This window comes from Amblyomma mixtum, chromosome 4 (assembly GCF_055824585.1).
Source record: "Amblyomma mixtum isolate Tamu chromosome 4, ASM5582458v1, whole genome shotgun sequence".
Taxonomy (NCBI): Eukaryota; Metazoa; Arthropoda; class Arachnida; order Ixodida; family Ixodidae; genus Amblyomma; species Amblyomma mixtum.
The window spans coordinates 119,549,108-119,570,517 of record NC_143015.1 but is presented as its reverse complement, the minus strand read 5'-3'; the positions used below and the strand labels follow the sequence as shown (position 1 = coordinate 119,570,517).

The window sequence follows — 21,410 nt, the reverse complement described above, 5'->3', positions numbered from 1 at the left end:
ACCAACATTTACCTCTTTTCTAGGCAAATACGTGTCTGCTGTCTTCTACTTGGACCAAAGAAAGGCAGCACGAGAAGATAATGACCAAGCACCCTGCAACACCTTGCATAAATCATTTAGAAAATAGCCTATAATCAAGCACTCAAGGAACGCTGTTGAAGTATTATGCATTAAATCATACTATTCACGAGATATTGACTGCACTTGAAGTTCGCAGGAACGTATAGCCTCGCTGATGCCAGCGAGCGATGTTTTTTTTTTCCATGGCACCTGCATAGCGCTACTTCAGCATCCGTCGCATAACCATTCCTTAACATTTCGGAGGGCCTTCTTGAGAACACCAATATGCCACTATGCTTCAATCCACAAAGAGCCTCTTCATTGATATTTAAAATTATGTCAAGCGTTCTGTTGCCTTTTGAGTTCACACCTTGTTTTCAAATGGCATACCAAAGACATCTGAAGAAGCTGCTTCAGAGCGCAATAAGCGACCCAGCTCATTGTCACAAATCCGTGCTTAATACAGTTACACAGAGGCGTGGTTTGAGGATACGATTCTAAAGCTTTTAGGATAACCTTTTTACCTGTGCACCTAAATTGCTGCTGAAGCCTTACAACGAAAGAGTGAATAATTGCTTTGTCAGTTGTTGTTCTTGTAGTTCACCTCTTAGAATGGCTTTCAGGGTCATCATGCTCTTCAGTTTCTTCAGTGTAATAGACGATATGCGAAATTGCTTGGCGGTCTGGCAACACCGCGCCCACAACTTCCGGTTTCCATCTTGGCGCGGTCGAGCTCGTCGAGCTGGTGCATCGTTTGCTATGCGTACTTTCTTCTTGCGAGTGGAATTTCAACAGGCAAGCTTCAGCTGCTGCGTTGTTTTCACAGCTGATATTTGACTAAATGTAGGTGCTTTCAATAAGCGCCAGCTTACTCCTACCGCGTCCTCAGCTTCGCTTGAAGTCTGGCGCTGATGATCGCAATAATCGGCACTCGAAAGTGGGTTGGAAAGTCGAACCGTGACTGTGTGCTGTTGTCGTTTTAATGCTCGCATTAAAGCACCAGTTCAAGCATCATGCATTATCATGGCTATTTTATTCCCAGGTGGACGTGAATTCATCTGGTAGGGTAGCGAGCGGTTATTTTGCGGTGAGTGCGCACGTGTGTTGACAAAATTCTATGATAGTGCGAACTTTCGTTCGCGCCGACGCCAGGAGCTTCGTGCATTGCAGTATAATCACACAAGACCCTCGACCAGCTGCGTAATTCGATTCCTTTACTGTAATGTGCAATGCGCATCTGCGGTTTTCAACGTCACCGTTTCAGAGCCCGGCGTCGGTTGATTTTCGCCGCAATTCGTTGAAACCGCGTCTTGCTTAAGACGCAGTTGAAGCGAGTATTGCGATGTTGTCAATCGATATTACCAAGAGGAAAGTGGGCATATATAATTCAAAATGTAAGCAAAGACGCAGTTTTTTTTTTTCAGATAAGCACTGAGCTACCGCGGCGGCTTGATTAGAGAAAGAGCGTACAGCTGGTTTGGTTTGGTTTATGGGGTTTAACGTCCCAAAGCGACTAAGGCTATGAGAGACGCCGTAGTGGAGGGCTCCGGAAATTTCGACCACCTGGGGTTCTTTAACGTGCACTGACATCGCACAGTACACGGGCCTCTAGAATTTCTCCTCCAAAGAAATTCAACCGCCGCCGGGATCGAACCCGCGTCTTTCGGGTCAGCAGCCGAGCACCATAACCGCTGAGCCACCGCGGCGGCTAGAGCGTACAGTTGTAGATGCCTGCACGGACTCGATACGCTGGTCAAGTTGTGTGTGCAGGGGCGAAATTAGCATGTTCGGCTGCTTCCGAAACTTAATTAGCTTACTCCCGAACTTGGACAAATGGCTTTGTTGCGAAGCAAGCTGTTGAAGCTTGCCACAACGATAATAAAATCTGATGGCCTGAAGCGTTTTCAGAACACTGTTGCACGAACTTTCTAGCTTAGAAATGCGTCCCTCCTTCATAATAAAGTAGCTATATTATTCGCTTCTTTTTTTTTTAGATTTTCGTCGCCGCAGATATGGAAGGTATAGGAATCCTCAAGAAATAAAGCATTCGCACTTCAGTTTTTATACGTAGGGTGTATTGCTTCACGAAGACTCCTTAACGCGCATAACATATGCGTATGGTCCAGAGAGTTTGCTCGCCTTTCTAAAACTAATTGAACGAGTGAAAAACTTAACTGAACACGTAGCAAACTAAGCAGTAATTGGCATATGGTTCTTCGAGTGAACTTATTTCGCCACGGCACGAGCAACTGGCCCGCTCAAAAAAATTACCTTCTCTATTACGTTGTTCAAGTATGCGTCTATATATATTCACGCCCGACCGGGGAGTTGATAAATGCACGAAATCGGCTTCTATTTTTGATCAGAGACAACAAAGGCTGTAGTCCTTATCTTAATTTAAACGCAAATCACCTCGAGAGATTTGTCAAAAATCAGCGCAGAAAGCGAAAGCTGCGCACTGATCCGCGTGCTGACAAATGATACCTCGCATGGCGTTTTGTGTTACTAAAACGTTGGGACGGAGTAAAAAAAATTGGACGGGTGTCCACCGAGATATGTGAGACAGTTACTGCGTAATTTCCTTTCCTCAAATACAATTTTCATTTTCTTCATTACGGGCCATCTTTGTCTTTCTTCTTTGACTCCCACTTCCTCCCTTCCTCTACGGTTCGGTTCAGGTGTCCACCGAGATGACAGAGATTTACTGCGCCATTTCCTTTCCTCAAAAAGCGTTGCGTGGTGGTGGTGGTGGTGGAAAACATTTATTTACACATGCACTACTGGAGGTATTGCATGAGCTGACCCAGAGGGGGCCAGCCCTTACAAGTACTAGGTGGAGGTCCCTAGTTCGGGACCCCAGTGGCGTCGGCCGCCGCCCGGGCTCGCGCGACCAAGGCCCGTTGGGCCTGCAGGTCAGAGCAGCCGAGCAGGGTCGCCTCCCAGTCCTCCCGGGTTGGGTTGGGGTGAGGGGGGATAGCAGGGTTGGAGGGGCAGGCCCACACCATGTGGTAAATGTCCGAAGACTTCTCCGCACAGTGCGGACAGCTGCCCGAGAAAGAAGGGTCGAAGTGTTTGAGAGCTGCCGGGCACAGCAAAGTATTGGTATACAGGCGAAGCAAAAGCCGCTCCTCCGCCTTTGAGAGACCTTTACACGGGCGGGGATAAAGACCATGGCCAGATTGATAATGTAAAACAATGTCTTTAAAGGAGTAAGCGGGAGTGAATTCGAGTTCCTGATCGTCGGGGTCGGAGGGAAATGTCCGGTGAGATAGCGCGCGGGCGGCGGCGTCAGCTGCCTCATTTCCCTCAAGGCCCATGTGAGCAGGAGCCCAAACGATACGCCGGTGCGCGGGGTCCCCGGTGTAGACGCTGTTTTGGAGAATGCGGTAGGCTAGATATGGTACCCAGCCCTGCTCGACGTTCCGACATGCCCCTCGCGAGTCGGAAATAATTGTTTTTGAATTGGAATCAGATGCAGCCAACGCAATGGCGACCTCCTCCGCGTGTGTTATGTCACGGGCTCGGAAAGTAAGGCCGTTCAGTTTTGGATTGGTGGATGACTGCGGCCGTGTACCATCCCCCGTGGTGGGGGCCGGAGGCATCCACGTAGAATACGCCGGGTTTCGATCCATAGTGGCGGGCCAGGGCTTCCGCCCGCGCCAGGCGCCGGCCATTATGGTCTTCACGGTTCATGTTCGCGGGAAGAGGGCGCACGTGGAGGGCGCATCTCCACTGGGATGGAATACGTATGTACGCGCTCTTCCATAAGAGTGGTGTGTTGGATGTGCAGTCGGGCAAGCAGGCGGCGACCCGACGATGTCTTTGAGAGAAGTGTGTATTGGTTGGTCAAGTGGGCTTCCCGGAGCTCCCGAAATGTGTTCACCATGCCCAGCCCCAGGAGGCGCTTGTTGGAGGTGTTCACGGGGAGGCCCAGAGCTCGCTTAATAATTTTGCGGCGGATGACTTCGAGTGAATCCTCGTCTTGCTTCCGCAGGTGGAGGTATGGAGTCGAATATAGAATTCGACTGGTTACAAATGCATGCGCCAGCCGCAAGGCGTCCTTACATCGTAACCCCCCGCGCTTGTTAGAAACCCGGCGGACCAAGCGGCCCACCTGGTCCCCCACCTGACGGAGTTTGGCCAATGTTGTTTCTGACCGTCTGTTTTGATGTATGAAGAGCCCCAGTACCCGGACTTCGATATTTTCAGGAATTGGACCTGTCTCAAGAGACAATGAAATTTTGGCTGTGCATTTTGGTGAGGGGCGTATGTGCACAAATTCAGACTTTTGGGTGGAGCATTGGAGGCCGCAGCGGCGAGAATAACGGTCCACTATGGTCGCCGCCTCCTGCAGGTTGGCCTCAATGTCTCCAAGGGAACCCTGTGTAGCCCACAGGGTGATGTCATCGGCGTACAGCGCATGCTGCACACCGGCGACAGCGCCCAGCTGGGCCGGTAGGCGCATCATAGCCAAATTGAACAACAGGGGAGACAGCACCGCGCCCTGGGGTGTACCCCTGGTTCCTAAATGAAAAGGGCCATGTTCTTTATCCTGGACTCGAATGTAAGATTGTCTGTCGGTTAAAAATTGCCGAATGTATTGAAAGGCGTTTTTGCCGCAGTTAGTTTGAGAGAGGTGGGTGAGAATGATCTCGTGGGTAACGTTGTCGAATGCACCCTTCAAATCCAAGGCGAGTACGACCTTGTCATTGTGAGGGCATTCGACGGGGTCGAGGACATCCCGATTTAGTTGTAGCAGGACATCCTGTGCAGATCTTTGTGGGCGAAACCCGAACATGGTGTCTGCGAAAAGGTGTTTGGATTTCATGAACTCGGACAACCTGTCACGTACCATCGTCTCCATGAGTTTGCCCACACAGGAAGTCAGAGAGATGGGGCGGAGGTTGTCCGTGTTGATGGCCTTGCCAGCTTTAGGAATGAAGGTGACCAGGGCGGTCTTCCACTCGATGGGGAGTGGCACTTCCCCAAGCCAGATTGAGTTAATGTAATTCAATAAAGACAGGTATGCCAGGTCGGGGAGGTTGGCTAACAATTTGACTGTAATTTTGTCCCGACCCGGAGCGGTGCCGCGTTTCATTTTTGCCAGGGCCGCCCTCAGGTCGTGGAGCTGGAACGGTTAATCCAGCTCAACGTTCTCAGAACCTGCATAAGAGTACGCCGGCCCGCGGGGGTCCTGTGTGGTGCACAAGTACTGGTCCCGGAGCTTGTGCGCCAATTGAGTTGTGTTGCCCTGAAAGCTGTGTATTGCTCTTTGGAGGTGTTTTTGAGTTTCCATGCGTGTTTGCGTTGGGTCAATTAGGGCGCGAAGTTGCGTTCAAACGGCAAGGCATCGCGCCGAACGGGTGGTGGCGTTCCGTGGACTCTTTGGCAGCGCTACAACACGCTGTCACGTTCCACTCCTAAAGGCGAAGATTAAGCGTCATTAATTATCAGTTAATTAGCATTCAGGCATTAATCAGTAATTAACCATTAACTTGTGATTTGTCATCACTTATTAATTAGTACTCAATTATATGTGACGCCACCAGTGCCACAGAAGCAGTCAAAGTGGTGCGGAAAACGCTTTCGCCTCTACGCACTTTAGACAGTCAAAGTGCCCCTGAATTTTTTTTGTCTACATAATTGCATTTCGCGCTGTGAGCTCGGTACTCGCTTTTGGTCGGCGAATGTTTTCGCTCGGCCACCGATATGCCCAAGACGCTTCGGCCGACGGGTCTCGTCGGCATCTTTGGTCGGTGACGTTGTCACACTAGGACGACGCTTGGTCGTTGGGGGCGTCGTCGTCGTCGTCGTCGGTGCAGTGTGACTGGCTAGTCGGGGAACGACCAGGTTGGCCGACGCGACCGTCGGAATCGGGGTCCCGTCGGCCTAGTGTGAACGCGCCTGAACTGCGCGCTGGTCCCAGGCTACCCTAGTCGTCGCTAGGCCTAGGTGATTTCGTTTAGAAGCTGTAGTTGACGGCGGTTTGGTAGTCGACTGTGCTATAATAAAAGGCCTACTCTTCACATCGCTTTAGTGCGAACTCGTCCCATAATAGAAGATAAGTTCGATTTCCACGACGCCTTCAGCAACGGAGCTAGCAGACGAGCAGCGCGCATGGAGCAGCAGCGTCGAGCTGTCGGGATAGGACAACGTCGGCGTGAGGTCGGCGCTGTTGTCGGCAGAGTGTGACACACGGGTCGGCCGACGGCTGCTATCTCGGCGATGCGCTCGTCGGGCGACGACCGGCGCTCGGTCGGCGTCTGCGCAGTGTGACAGACGCGTCGACGGCACGAAAATCGCTGCCGCCGACCATCGCCAGACTGAAATCGCCCGATCGTCGGCCTAGTGTGAACGCGCCTTTACCATCTGACGGCTCGGCGTTCGCTGGCACAATCTGAGCTACGTCGGGCCTGACGCCTGCCTCCTCTTCGGAATCGCTGGCCAGCGGATCAAAAATGAAGTGGTTGTCGGGGTTCGAATCGCGGCGTCTCCTTCCTCGTCTGCGTCATCCCGCGATTCCTCACAATCGGTGTCTTCGCCGAAATAAAACTCTTCTTTCCGACTCGGAGCTATTCGGCATTGCGACTTGCCCTCCGCCCGGCTCTCCGTGTTTACGCGCACCACGTGCGTGTCAAGCAGACGACATGCCTACACGACGTCACGGCTTTCCGGACCCACGTGACAACGCATTGCCTGGTTTTTGACGTCATGCAAGAGCCTGACAAAACCTGGCAACTACGAACCGAAACCGAAACTGCTAGGTACAAATAATACGATTATTATTTATATAATGCGAGTTCATGCTTCTAAGATGGTGTTCCATGCTCATTGAATCGCTACGCATTATTTACAACCCAGAGGTACAACACAAAAATGTGGTGTCTCTACCCCTTTAAGGAATTGGTAGTTTTTTTCAACATGTAAACCATACGGTATGGAGCATGTCAGTTTGCGCATGCACTGTTACCGTCAAATCAAAATGGGAGCAGGAAAACTGAAACGGGTAAAGACGAAAGAGAGAAAGTAAAGGCGCAGTCTGTTATCATTCTCCCCCGCCCGCCCACTTTCAGATAAGTTCTGCCCTATATAGCTTCTCTCAACGAAAATTACTCATTTAGTTGTTCCAGTTTCAACTTTCCTGTTCACGCTTCATTTTATGCGCTATTAGTCTTTTTAAGCTGTTCGCAAGGAACGATAGCATATGGGACGGAATTTTGTCTGGTTGGGTTCGCATCCTAGAAGGGACTCAGGACGGCACTTCTAGGAATTCTGGACGTCTAATCAGGTACAGAAATTGAAATGAAACATTTCTGCCCCAGTTCCTGTTCTTCATCATAGGACATATATTTAAATTAAAGTTTTCAGACAAGGCACCAGCAATTTTTCTGACACCTTTGTTGACTCTGCGTACGTGCCCCAGAAAGTGTCCTGTCGCAGGTGCGGAATGAAGATTGTGCGTTTAAGGGGGTTAACGGAGCATACTGACTGAAATAAAGCGTTAATGAACAAACTAAACTATAGATTGTGGCCCGTAAATAAAGGGTGTATGACTGGGACTAGTTTCAGTTTGCACCCACAGGATTTGGGCACACTATCATTTATGAGAAGGGCAAGAGAATATGATGTCTGGTGTGAGAGTCAACCTTCATTGCAGTCGAGGTGGCCATCCAAAGGATTAAAGAGTCCCTAGTTGCCTTAACGTTGATAAACTAAGAGCATAGGAAACTAGATTTTAGCTCATGTAGCTATACTTTAATGGTCAACTCCCGGCTGAGATAACTAGAGGAAAAAAAAGGTAATGAGAACTAATGGTGCACCGTATCGCGGGAAATTTTTCTGTAGTTAAAGCATTCCTGCGTGAAACTTGATTACGGTGCGTCCAAACGGCGGACAGGGTCCTTGATGTCTTCCAGGGCCAGGTATTTTCTCACGTGGTGCCAGCAGTCCGCGTTAAGCTCGTCCAGCTGGGTGATACCGGCTTCGCGCGGATGACATACCACTCGTTCCTTGACGACGCCAGTGATTCGCATGAAATCGTCCATGTCCTCGAAGGCGAGGAGGGCGCTTTGAACCATGGCCGCTGCCTCAGCATTGCTGACGGACAATAGCTCAGCCAATTCTTGGAGGAGGGAAGGGTGTCTTGCGACCGGCTCGAGGGCTGAGGCGCAGTGTCTGCATTGTAGTGACAATATTGTGATGAGAAACTACTAAAAATATCAAGTGTTAGCTCCTTACGGTTTAATAAAGGACAAAAGGACATACCCCTCATGTAATGCCTCTATGGGCCCTCGAGGTACTAATAAATAAATAAATAAATAAATAAATAAAAAAGGTGGAAATTAATTCATTGTGTATTTGGAAGCTGTAAAAACTTTCTAGAGAGATCAAGACACCGCTTCGGCTAAGGCAAAAAATCAGATTACCGGTGCAATAATAAAAAGGTCAAAGCAAAATAAAAACATCTGAATGTCTGCTATAAATAGATGCTCCTCATTTGTAGCTGTGCAGTGAGAACACATCTACAACAAAATGATTCCCTAGACCATGCTGCAGAGCGTTGCTGCCGTGGAGGTATGCGAGGTTATTTGCCAGTTCCGAAGGCATAGATATGTTTTAGTTCAAAAAGAAATGCAGTAAAGGGTCCACTAAATGTGATGATATAGCAGTCCTAAACAAGCGTTAAGAAAACTTGGTTGGTTGGTTTATGGAGTTTAACGTCCCAAAGCGACTCAGGCTATGAGAGACGCCGTAGTGGAGGGCTCCGGAAATTTCGACCACCTGGGGTTCTTTAACGTGCGTGGTGGTAGAAAAGAAGATTAAGAGCGATCCGAAACAGTAAAACAAGGCAGAGTACAAAAATGATTGCATATCTAGAGTCGATCCCAACACTACCCCTACCCAGGTAGCACACGACGGCGGGCCAATATTGGAAATCCACTGGCAAAGCGTGGCCCTAACTAGGCCCAGAGTTGCCAGTGAGCATCCGATATTGGTTGTGCCACTCCTTAGCACATCCAACAATGGCCCTGGTTGTCCGTCGCTTTACCAGTATTGGCTGAGCCCTCATTAGATCCTGGCTATCATGGGCCAGGTTAGCCAGGATTGCCCCACTGTTTGCCATTTCTGGCTGTGCCATCATCGAATCATGGCTATCATGGGCCATGTTAGCCAGTGTTGTTCCACTCTTTGCCAGAATTGGCTATGCCATTTCCGGGAGCTGGCTATATTGGCCTAGGATTACCACCGCTTATCCAGTGTTCAAAGTATACTGGCAAACGTTGGTAAACATTGTGTCATCCATTAAAATGGGTTCAAAATTAATTTTATTGTCGAGTACCATATCGGCAGTTCATAATTTTCGAACGCGCTAAAACATGCGAGTTCAAAGATTTGGTTTTATTTATTATTATATTTTAAGCGAACACTTTTGCAGTTTGTGAGCAAAGCTACCCATGATTCCGTTGGAAAAACTGCACTCTGGTTGCGCAGTGAGCAGCAATAATACGTTTAGAATTGCGATCGAAGTCCTGTTGATCAGAATTAACGTTCTGATTACACCCGAGACGCCTTCAACAAAAATTGTGAACAGGTGCCTTCAACAAAAATCAAATAAGTTTCATTTTATTAAATTTTTGGAATAAAAAATCACTTTTTTTATTCGCTCTAGGAATTCACTGCCGCAGTGCGCAGCTGGTGTCTGCTTCAGGGAGATCGCGATACAAACGTAATAGATTAGCGCAAGTGCATTCGCTAAACCGAAATTGTGCTCAGTTTTGGCAACGTCCAGAAACGAAGCAGTCGCCTCGTAATTTTGAATTATGCGTTGCGCTCGTGAAATATTAGGCGGGTGCTTCATAAACGCACGCGGACACGTGCTAAGCGATTCCTACGCTTCCCTACGTCGTGCCCTGTGATTGCGCCTTTCCCGTGTTTTCTGATTTGCTATTTCCTTCCTTTTCTGCAAATCGTTGTGTTGGAAATTGTTGTTTTTGACCATTTTATTCTTCTGTTGCGTAATTTGCATTGGGGGCAATATAGCTCTTGCTCACGTCCTTGCATATTTACTCGCAAGTTTTTTTTTTCTTTCGAACATGACCTTTATTGATGAAAACCGTCGAAAGTAGTTGCGAACCACAATTCAACATGCCTTTGTTTGTTTTTGCTTTTTTGCGCGAAACTTCCACACCAACAAACAATTTGAGGATTCTTCGACGACCACTGAATAAATGGACTGACAACTGGCGTTAGACGCATGTTAACCTAGCTTGTTTGGCGCATGTACGGTACATGAAACTATGAAAGAGCGCGCATTCTGCTTGGATATTTTTTTTGCTTTATATTTTTGTTATTATGTGGTAACATTTTAAGCTATCTTGAACTAACAGAAGCCACATCATACGGCCCCACGAAATACGCGAGTGTCTCAAGTCGTTTTGGCGAAATGCATCTTGAAGCTCCAAGTTTTTCACTTCAAAATTTTCAGGCTTTTGCTGCAGCTTTGTAGCAATACTTTGACGCTTCCGTGTTTCCCATCCACTTCTCTCTTGTAGATATTCCTTTCTGTACTGCCTGTGGCCATGTGACTCATTCTCCAAAAATTCCAAACCCTTTTCACGTGTTTTGGCCTCTTTCCCTTTCTCTTTCAAGTCTTCAAGTCCAATATCTCCCCACCTGTTCTCCCGGCCGTGCCCTTTTCCAGGTAGCGGGCTAACACCCCACCCCGCGAAGCGCTATTTTTTCTTTCTGGTTGTCACTTTCTCAAACCTGTTTTCCCTCGCGCGCAGCTACGCGCTTCGCTGTTCCTCCACCTCCCTGTCTCCACCTTTCAGCTCGAGGACTTTTCTCGGAACCGCAAAACCTGTGTAAAGGAAAATTCCCCTCTCCCCTCCAGCCAACCCCCCCCCCCCCCCCCCCCACACACCATCGTCTCCACTGCTCGTCTTGGAACCGCGCGACTCATCACAATAAGACATTCTTGACTGCACGGCGGAGCTCAACCACGTGCAAACCAACGCGACGAAAATGCATGCACACTGGAGCTAGCACCGTTCATAGTCTGCGCACGCGAAAAGCCACACTCATATATTAGGAGAGCTCCGACGCTGTTCGTACCGCCTGCAAGATCTTTTGTAAGTACTAAAACTCTTTTATCTTGATATACGTCTGGAAGTTAAAGTGGTTTTTGTAGTAAATGTTGCTTTGACTACATGCGCGTTTATTTTTTCGGCAGGAGAAGAGAGCGAGCCAAAAAGCACGAGGACGACTTCTGTGTACCCACTCTCATTGCGAAATGGCTTGCTTGACGTCGTGCGCAGTGGAATTGTGGCCGAATGGTGAGAATTTAATTTTTCGTCTTTGGTGAGATGAACTCACTAAAGATTCACTACTTTGGCTAACAGCGGGTTTGAACTCATATGAATTGAGATAGGATGCATTCGGGAATATGTCCTTTACCGCTTATGCACGACGGAAATCAGAACCGCTTAATTAATTTTCCACTGCAGACTAGTTGGTAAGGATATGTGTAATACTTCCGTAGTGTTTCTTTTTGCCTTCTACTCTTGCAGACTCAATAGAAAATCCGCAATTACTGGTTAAAGCTTTTGCCCAAGTTCTCTCGCAATGAAAAAGGGCATTACTCTGGACTATCAGACTAGTATTTTTGTGTGGTTTTCAAGTTGCAGTTTCGAATCCAACTATAGCATGCATGCGAAGCAACTAAGGTAAAACAAAGGTGCCCTGAGTTCCTTGCGTTCAGCGTATTTCGTCAAAAGTCGCAAGCCGCATTTTTGACCCCATTAAATAAAACTAATCAAAAATGTTGTTTTGACGTCCATGTGGAAGAGACGCTACAACCTGTGCATATTTACTGGAATAAAAAATTACCTCGCAATTTAGAGACACAAGTTATGATATTAAAACAAAATAATACATTAATCTGTTTTCAATATCACATTAATTTCCTTATCTCGCATTGAGTATATTTACTGGGAGTGCGACACGACGCATTAAACTAAATTAAACCATTTGGTGTAAGGGAAGTTTAGTAAATTAAATTCCACTTTGTGCAACTAATGTGGGGCTGGTTCTTAAGAATAAATTAAAAATTATCCTGTAAAATATGTTGCTAGTGTCTTCACGATTACTGTGTTTCAAAAAATTCGGTGTTATATTTGTTATGTTTGTTTTTGTTCTGTGATGGCCATATTTCAACTTACCATGACATCATGCATCTCTTTGCAGGCTTGGCACTTCGTGAGGCCATCGTGCAAGAACTGGACGAGGAATTTGTTTGAATGCAGTCTAGCAGCCCCCTTGCAAGTGGAGTGCAACGATTACTTCGGATATGACTGATCAGTTCACTGGAGGACAGCTCCGTTGAGCGCTTTTTGGATGCCTTAGCCGTGCCGCAGCAGCTTGCCGAGATGCTTTGTCCAACCTGATCGGCACTCACCAAACTTGAAAATAAATTGTTTTCCCACGGCCTCTGCCACCATGCTCTTGGGCCCCTTTTCTTTACTCCCCAGGGTGGCTGGTGGTAGCGCAAACCATCCTGTGTGCGCTAGAAGCGTGATTCTTGTAACTCAAAGCAATAAACGGGTCTTTTTTCTGGAATTCTTTCGCACCCTCATTTATGAATATTTGCTAGGTAGAATGTTATGTATGTACATCTATCCACAGTGCCGGTCATTGGCGAGTGGGTTAATTGCATGTGCCAGCGTTCGAAAGCTGGATGCCATTATTCGAAAGCTGGAAACCATTATTCGAAAGCTGGATGCCAATATTCGAAAGCTGGAAACCATTATTCGAAAGCTGGCTACCAATGTTTGAAACTTGGCTACCAATGTTTGAAAGTTGGATGCCAGTATGAGACCTTTGCTGGTCCATGCTGCAGAACGAACATCGGGACTGCGTTGGCCGCTTGATCGGCCGAGCGTTGGCCCAAAACTGGCATGAAAGTAAGGCCAATGTGTGAAGTGGTAGCGCTCGGCCCAAATGCCAGTGTAGGACCGATGTTCGTGCCAAGTTTTGCCAACACTTGCGCGACGTTCGGCCAATGTTGTTGTGCTGCCTGGGTAAGTGCTCGGTGTTAAGTGTTGGAGCATGAACAAAGGAGCTCAGAGACACATGGTAGAAGCTATCAGGAAACAGTGGCGGGACCTGAGAGAACATTTTTCGTATAGGTGGAAGGTGCGCCGAATGCATTTGAAACCTGAGTAGTACAGAAACAGCATCGCTTAGACCTAGTGAACTTCGTTGAGGCCGAGTGGAGGTACAGTTTTTGCGAAAAGTAGGCAAGCAAAGTGCTTTGCATTTAAGCCAAATAGCGGAGTTCTTAGGGCATTCCTAAGGACCGAAAGGTCTCAGAGTGTGAGTAGAAAGGGTCTCCTTAATTGGCATAATTTTTGAACTGAAGACGGTTGCTGCTGCTATATTACACGGTTAAGAAAGAAAAAAAGCACGCTGCCAGGTTAAGTGTGGCAAACACGGTACTTCTCAGGCCGAAGAGATAGGCAGGTATGTCCCAGTATTTGTGACCTAGTTCCCAGGTAGCACACGACGGCGGGCCAATATTGGAAATCCACTGGCAAAGCGTGGCCCTAACTAGGCCCAGAGTTGCCAGTGAGCATCCGATATTGGTTGTGCCACTCCTTAGCACATCCAACAATGGCCCTGGTTGTCCGTCGCTTTACCAGTATTGGCTGAGCCCTCATTAGATCCTGGCTATCATGGGCCAGGTTAGCCAGGATTGCCCCACTGTTTGCCATTGCTGGCTGTGCCATCATCGAATCATGGCTATCATGGGCCATGTTAGCCAGTGTTGTTCCACTCTTTGCCAGAATTGGCTATGCCATTTCCGGGAGCTGGCTATATTGGCCTAGGATTACCACCGCTTATCCAGTGTTCAAAGTATACTGGCAAACGTTGGTAAACATTGTGTCATCCATTAAAATGGGTTCAAAATTAATTTTATTGTCGAGTACCATATCGGCAGTTCATAATTTTCGAACGCGCTAAAACATGCGAGTTCAAAGATTTGGTTTTATTTATTATTATATTTTAAGCGAACACTTTTGCAGTTTGTGAGCAAAGCTACCCATGATTCCGTTGGAAAAACTGCACTCTGGTTGCGCAGTGAGCAGCAATAATACGTTTAGAATTGCGATCGAAGTCCTGTTGATCAGAATTAACGTTCTGATTACACCCGAGACGCCTTCAACAAAAATTGTGAACAGGTGCCTTCAACAAAAATCAAATAAGTTTCATTTTATTAAATTTTTGGAATAAAAAATCACTTTTTTTAATTCGCTCTAGGAATTCACTGCCGCAGTGCGCAGCTGGTGTCTGCTTCAGGGAGATCGCGATACAAACGTAATAGATTAGCGCAAGTGCATTCGCTAAACCGAAATTGTGCTCAGTTTTGGCAACGTCCAGAAACGAAGCAGTCGCCTCGTAATTTTGAATTATGCGTTGCGCTCGTGAAATATTAGGCGGGTGCTTCATAAACGCACGCGGACACGTGCTAAGCGATTCCTACGCTTCCCTACGTCGTGCCCTGTGATTGCGCCTTTCCCGTGTTTTCTGATTTGCTATTTCCTTCCTTTTCTGCAAATCGTTGTGTTGGAAATTGTTGTTTTTGACCATTTTATTCTTCTGTTGCGTAATTTGCATTGGGGGCAATATAGCTCTTGCTCACGTCCTTGCATATTTACTCGCAAGTTTTTTTTTTCTTTCGAACATGACCTTTATTGATGAAAACCGTCGAAAGTAGTTGCGAACCACAATTCAACATGCCTTTGTTTGTTTTTGCTTTTTTGCGCGAAACTTCCACACCAACAAACAATTTGAGGATTCTTCGACGACCACTGAATAAATGGACTGACAACTGGCGTTAGACGCATGTTAACCTAGCTTGTTTGGCGCATGTACGGTACATGAAACTATGAAAGAGCGCGCATTCTGCTTGGATATGTTTTTTGCTTTATATTTTTGTTATTATGTGGTAACATTTTAAGCTATCTTGAACTAACAGAAGCCACATCATACGGCCCCACAAAATACGCGAGTGTCTCAAGTCGTTTTGGCGAAATGCATCTTGAAGCTCCAAGTTTTTCACTTCAAAATTTTCAGGCTTTTGCTGCAGCTTTGTAGCAATACTTTGACGCTTCCGTGTTTCCCATCCACTTCTTTCTTGTAGATATTCCTTTCTGTACTGCCTGTGGCCATGTGACTCATTCTCCAAAAATTCCAAACCCTTTTCACGTGTTTTGGCCTCTTTCCCTTTCTCTTTCAAGTCTTCAAGTCCAATATCTCCCCACCTGTTCTCCCGGCCGTGCCCTTTTCCAGGTAGCGGGCTAACACCCCACCCCGCGAAGCGCTATTTTTTCTTTCTGGTTGTCACTTTCTCAAACCTGTTTTCCCTCGCGCGCAGCTACGCGCTTCGCTGTTCCTCCACCTCCCTGTCTCCACCTTTCAGCTCGAGGACTTTTCTCGGAACCGCAAAACCTGTGTAAAGGAAAATTCCTCTCTCCCCTCCAGCCAACCCCCACCCCCCCACACCATCGTCTCCACTGCTCGTCTTGGAACCGCGCGACTCATCACAATAAGACATTCTTGACTGCACGGCGGAGCTCAACCACGTGCAAACCAACGCGACGAAAATGCATGCACACTCGAGCTAGCACCGTTCATAGTCTGCGCACGCGAAAAGCCACACTCATATATTAGGAGAGCTCCGACGCTGTTCGTACCGCCTGCAAGATCTTTTGTAAGTACTAAAACTCTTTTATCTTGATATACGTCTGGAAGTTAAAGTGGTTTTTGTAGTAAATGTTGCTTTGACTACATGCGCCTTTATTTTTTCGGCAGGAGAAGAGAGCGAGCCAAAAAGCACGAGGACGACTTCTGTGTACCCACCCTCATTGCGAAATGGCTTGCTTGACGTCGTGCGCAGTGGAATTGTGGCCGAATGGTGAGAATTTAATTTTTCGTCTTTGGTGAGATGAACTCACTAAAGATTCACTACTTTGGCTAACAGCGGGTTTGAACTCATATGAATTGAGATAGGATGCATTCGGGAATATGTCCTTTACCGCTTATGCACGACGGAAATCAGAACCGCTTAATTAATTTTCCACTGCAGACTAGTTGGTAAGGATATGTGTAATACTTCTGTAGTGTTTCTTTTTGCCTTCTACTCTTGCAGACTCAATAGAAAATCCGCAATTACTGGTTAAAGCTTTTGCCCAAGTTCTCTCGCAATGAAAAAGGGCATTACTCTGGACTATCAGACTAGTATTTTTGTGTGGTTTTCAAGTTGCAGTTTCGAATCCAACTATAGCATGCATGCGAAGCAACTAAGGTAAAACAAAGGTGCCCTGAGTTCCTTGCGTTCAGCGTATTTCGTCAAAAGTCGCAAGCCGCATTTTTGACCCCATTAAATAAAACTAATCAAAAATGTTGTTTTGACGTCCATGTGGAAGAGACGCTACAACCTGTGCATATTTACTGGAATAAAAAATTACCTCGCAATTTAGAGACACAAGTTATGATATTAAAACAAAATAATACATTAATCTGTTTTCAATATCACATTAATTTCCTTATCTCGCATTGAGTATATTTACTGGGAGTGCGACAGTACGCATTAAACTAAACTAAACCATTTGGTGTAAGGGAAGTTTAGTAAATTAAATTCCACTTTGTGCAACTAATGTGGGGCTGGTTCTTAAGAATAAATTAAAAATTATCCTGTAAAATATGTTGCTAGTGTCTTCACGATTACTGTGTTTCACAAAATTCGGTGTTATCTTTGTTATGTTTGTTTTTGTTCTGTGATAGCCATAATTCAACTTACCATGACATCATGCATCTCTTTGCAGGCTTGGCACTTCGTGAGGCCATCGTGCAAGAACTGGACGAGGAATTTGTTTGAATGCAGTCCAGCAGCCCCCTTGCAAGTGGAGTGCAACGATTACTTCGGATATGACTGATCAGTTCACTGGAGGACAGCTCCGTTGAGCGCTTTTTGGATGCCTTAGCCGTGCCGCAGCAGCTTGCCGAGATGCTTTGTCCAACCTGATCGGCACTCACCAAACTTGAAAATAAATTGTTTTCCCACAGCCTCTGCCACCATGCTCTTGGGCCCCTTTTCTTTACTCCCCAGGGTGGCTGGTGGTAGCGCAAACCATCCTGTGTGCGCTAGAAGCGTGATTCTTGTAACTCAAAGCAATAAACGGGTCTTTTTTCTGGAATTCTTTCGCACCCTCATTTATGAATATTTGCTAGGTAGAATGTTATGTATGTACATCTATCCACAGTGCCGGTCATTGGCGAGTGGGTTAATTGCATGTGCCAGCGTTCGAAAGCTGGATGCCATTATTCGAAAGCTGGAAACCATTATTCGAAAGCTGGATGCCAATATTCGAAAGCTGGAAACCATTATTCGAAAGCTGGCTACCAATGTTTGAAACTTGGCTACCAATGTTTGAAAGTTGGATGCCAGTATGAGACCTTTGCTGGTCCATGCTGCAGAACGAACATCGGGACTGCGTTGGCCGCTTGATCGGCCGAGCGTTGGCCCAAAACTGGCATGAAAGTAAGGCCAATGTGTGAAGTGGTAGCGCTCGGCCCAAATGCCAGTGTAGGACCGATGTTCGTGCCAAGTTTTGCCAACACTTGCGCGACGTTCGGCCAATGTTGTTGTGCTGCCTGGGTTATTCATCCAGTGATTATTCGCCACACTATAGTAACTAAAATGCAAGAGTAATGGTGGAATAGGTTCAAAGGTTAACTTTTTGACGCCACTCTCGTACTGCAGGAGAAGGTGCGTTATAGCGCCACCAGCAACCGGCGATTACGTACTTGTCATATCGCGATGTCTTCAGAAAGAGGGCAGCCCGGGTTACGAGGTCCGAGTTGCGCCGCACGGCGTCCAGCACAGCGAACCACTCTCTTGTCGGTTCCATCCCGGTGCGAAGGAGAATACTGGTCAGTGTGTAGTTCGCACCAATGCCCATCGATAGCCGACGAACAAACACGCTAGTTTCGGCGAGCATCTCAAAAGAGAACTCTCCGCTTCGGATGCGTTTGCTTTTCCTCACTTCATCCGCTAGTTTCTTCAGGTCTTCCTCATCCATGCTGAATATGTTACTCACGGAAACGAACAGTTCGGTGACGCTTGTGTTTTGAGAGAGTGCATCGAGGATGACTCCCCAGCCCATTTCTGCCCCGCCAGCTGGCGTCTGTCCAGATGTTATATAGAGCTTGAGCGCTCGAAGCGATGTGGTTGCTCGAACATAATTGGCGACGGCAGATGAAAGAGCCAAATTGCTTCTGGAGACAGCGACCGACACCGTTGTTATGTGGTTCAAAGACGGCAGGAACTGTAGAACGCCGCGTTCCAAGTCGCCTCGCGTTCCGCTTAAGAAGCAGATTTCGGAAACCGCCTTGCATTCGACGACGCTGATGTCGCCTTCGACGTAGTATTTTCCGAGGCAAACCTTCTCTTCCGCGCCGGTACCACTAAGAACGCTGCAGATATGTTGCAAAAGCTCAGCGTTCCACATAGATGTCAGGATGGTTAGTTTCTTCATTTTTTCTTTATATGCCAGCGCGTTGAAGAGCCGCGCCCATCCTGCCGGCTCCCAGATATGGACCGGTATGCTTAGTTCTTCCAACGTTTCGTTCCGTATGATGGCTTCGAGAAAGCGGCCGCTTATATTGGGAGGTTGAAACTGCCCCATTCCCGTTAGTGGTCCGAGGTGGAGACAGCGTAACACTTCGTTCTCTTGTAGAACATCTGCCATGAGCTCCGTATTCGTGCGATCAATTCTGAAGAAGTCAAGGGTGAACGTAGAGACACTTCCGTTTGCATAAAGGCCTTCCAGAATTGAAGTTTGACAGCTGCTGGAGTCAGAAGATGCAATGATCTTCAGGGTCTCTAGCGTGGTTGTGCTGTGGAGGTAATCGCTAAAGGCAGAGCGGTATGCTGCCCTTCGCGCATCATAACGGAAAGAAAGCTCTTTCAGGGTCGAATTTTCTTTAAGGGCCGCGAAAAATTTCAGTGCGGCTTGGTCGCTTTCGATCCATACTGATGATATATCCAGGGTTCGGAGAGACGTGGTCGTATGGAGGAGTTGCGAGAGTGCTGCCAAGAGCCTTGATTGACAGTCTTCGAGGCAGTCGCATTCGAGCTGCTCTAGACGCCATAAAGTGGAGATCGCCGCGGTAAGGCGTTCCGGGGTGTCGGAACGTGAAAAGCGTAGCTTGAGTTGCTTCAACGACGTGTTAAAATTAAGGGCATTACGGGCGATTACAGCGTGCTTACCAAGGGTGTCTAAATGAACGTGCGCCGAGGTAACACAGGGGTGTTCATGCAGCAGCCAGTACAAAAGGGTTGCAGTCTGGCGAGTTTGAAATTCATCAATCTCGTCCGGGCGTGGGTGTTTCCCAGCTATACGAGACAGACATAGGTTTCCGCTTGTTCCTGGAAGATGACGCAGTTCTAGACGTCCGTGAATAAGGATCTCATTCCACGCCGACATGCTGCGGGCGAGGTGACAGGTTCGCTGGTCGGAACCAGTGCAGGGGGCACGGTAGTCTAGAGCGATTCCGGAGAAGCCCCCGCTGATGCCCTCGATGCTGCCCAAGAGTATTACATCTGGTTGGCCGTGCTCTTGCTCCGGCGGCCTCATGACCTTTTCGCGTCCTGTGGTGTCCGTCTTTTGGATCTGCGCAACAGAGTAGCGGGATAACCAGGGTTGCCAGGCCTAACTGACACTGCGCGCAGGTAATAGCGCCTGAGGGGCGTGCTTCACAATTTCATTAGCATATCGGTTGTGGACAGTAAATATGACTTCAGCATTCAAAGCGGTATTTGTAAACAGCAACTTGTTTAAGATAAGCAGTCACCCTGAATGTTGCATGCGGAAAAAGAATTGTTCGAAACAGCTAGTGGCGAGGAGAATTCTTTTGAGGAAGATAAAGGTTGGGAATTCCTGTGACAGTACCATCGGGGATCGCATTATTTCGGCGGTCCTTGGAGTTCGCGGTCTCGTGGCGGGGTGAACACAGGCTGCGCATCTGTGAGTACTACATTTATCGCTTGGGAAGAGAAGGTATCATTACGTTTTAAAGATATATATACTTTAAGTCATCCTTAAAAAATTATAATTTCCGGTAACAGGCTGTTGTTTACCATGGAATATTGTGAGCAGTATGTGGTGACAGTGGTTTTAGAACACCGACCAATATTGCTTTCACGGCACGGGTGGCCTTAAATCATTCAATTTGTGTTCTCTGAGGACCTCCTGCCGTGTCAGAGTGAGGACTTTCAATCGTCACCACTTCGTGAAGACACGACGCAGTGTTTATAATCAGCAGTGCTTTACTGCAGCGCAGTTTGTAATTGTGCCACTTGAGGTACTGTCACTCTTCCATACCACACTGCGTAAGCCATTGAAGTATTCGTGTGTTAGAGTACAGCAGCCACTGGAATAGGTCCTGAGTGCAGTAAATAAAGCGGGTCATCCAGCTCACTACATTGTCATTGCAAGCTGCAAAAATAGGAATGCATGCGATTCTTCGTAAGGGTATAACGCTATGAGGCTTTTCATATGGGAAAACTGTGTCAGGGGCGTAGTGAATCGCAACATACTGCTAGTTGTGGCACTGCAGGTTATGTTGTAACCATGATAATAAAATGGCCGCTTTTGAGGGTGCTCGCCACTTTCACCCCACTGGTTGTCATCAGAGCCTGCGTTTAGGAATTACCCAATGTAAAATTACATATGAAAGCCATATGAAGGTGGCATTATTTCTAAACCTTAAATACACACAGCACGGCTTCGAACTGCAAGCTGCCTGCGGGTAACATGCCATACACTAAAACAATATTGCCTGCTCCTCTCGTCAGTGGCATCCGTGTGTCGGTTTGTAATGCTTATAATAATCCACTGGCTGGCGAGGCAGTGCCCGAGACCACGCTGTTTGGTTTCAGTTCAGTTCAGTTCAGTTTAGTACCTTAAAAGTCCCCCGTTGGTGCCTCACATAAGGGGTAATGCAGCTGAGAGCTGCGTGCAGATATAATTAATATTATGGTCAGTTGTGCGTGCTGCTGTCGGCACAAAACCAAGTAAAAACGGAGCAGACAGCTCTCTCCAGGCTTCATAAGGTTGAAGGTGATTTTTAAATTAAGCTGCTCTCTAAAATGTTCACTCAAAATATAAATGTTTACGGCTTTTTTTTGCCCCCCCCCCCCCCCTTCAGAACAAACAGCATTTAGCTCTGACGTTTCGTGGAAAGAACATGCTTGCTTGCATTTCGAACAATCGAATCAGAAAACA

General features: G+C 47.3%; 1 protein-coding gene and 1 long non-coding RNA gene across 2 annotated transcripts; one reads left to right on the top strand and one right to left on the bottom strand.

Moving 5' to 3' along the window:
* Positions 1-7,931: 7,931 nt before the first annotated feature.
* LOC149348070 (uncharacterized) lies at positions 7,932-19,760 on the bottom strand. Its single transcript, XM_089541680.1, has 2 exons — positions 17,929-19,760; positions 7,932-8,235 (listed from the first exon to the last, which is right to left on the bottom strand). Exons 1-2 carry the CDS (start codon positions 19,758-19,760, stop codon positions 7,932-7,934), a joined length of 2,136 nt encoding a protein of 711 aa, XP_089397806.1.
* On the top strand, positions 15,241-17,189 carry LOC149348071 (uncharacterized). Its single transcript, XR_016292714.1, has 2 exons — positions 15,241-16,036; positions 16,947-17,189. It is a non-coding gene; the product is annotated as an uncharacterized LOC149348071 (long non-coding RNA).
* Positions 19,761-21,410: the final 1,650 nt, after the last annotated feature.

Coding starts and splice junctions, on each gene's coding strand:
- LOC149348070 (XM_089541680.1), bottom strand. CDS start 19,760: ATGAGGCCGCCGGAGCAAGAGCACGGCCAACCAGATGTAATACTCTTG. Junction 8,236..17,928: donor AAGACATCGCGATATGACAA/GTACGTAATCGC, acceptor ACTACAATGCAG/ACACTGCGCCTCAGCCCTCG.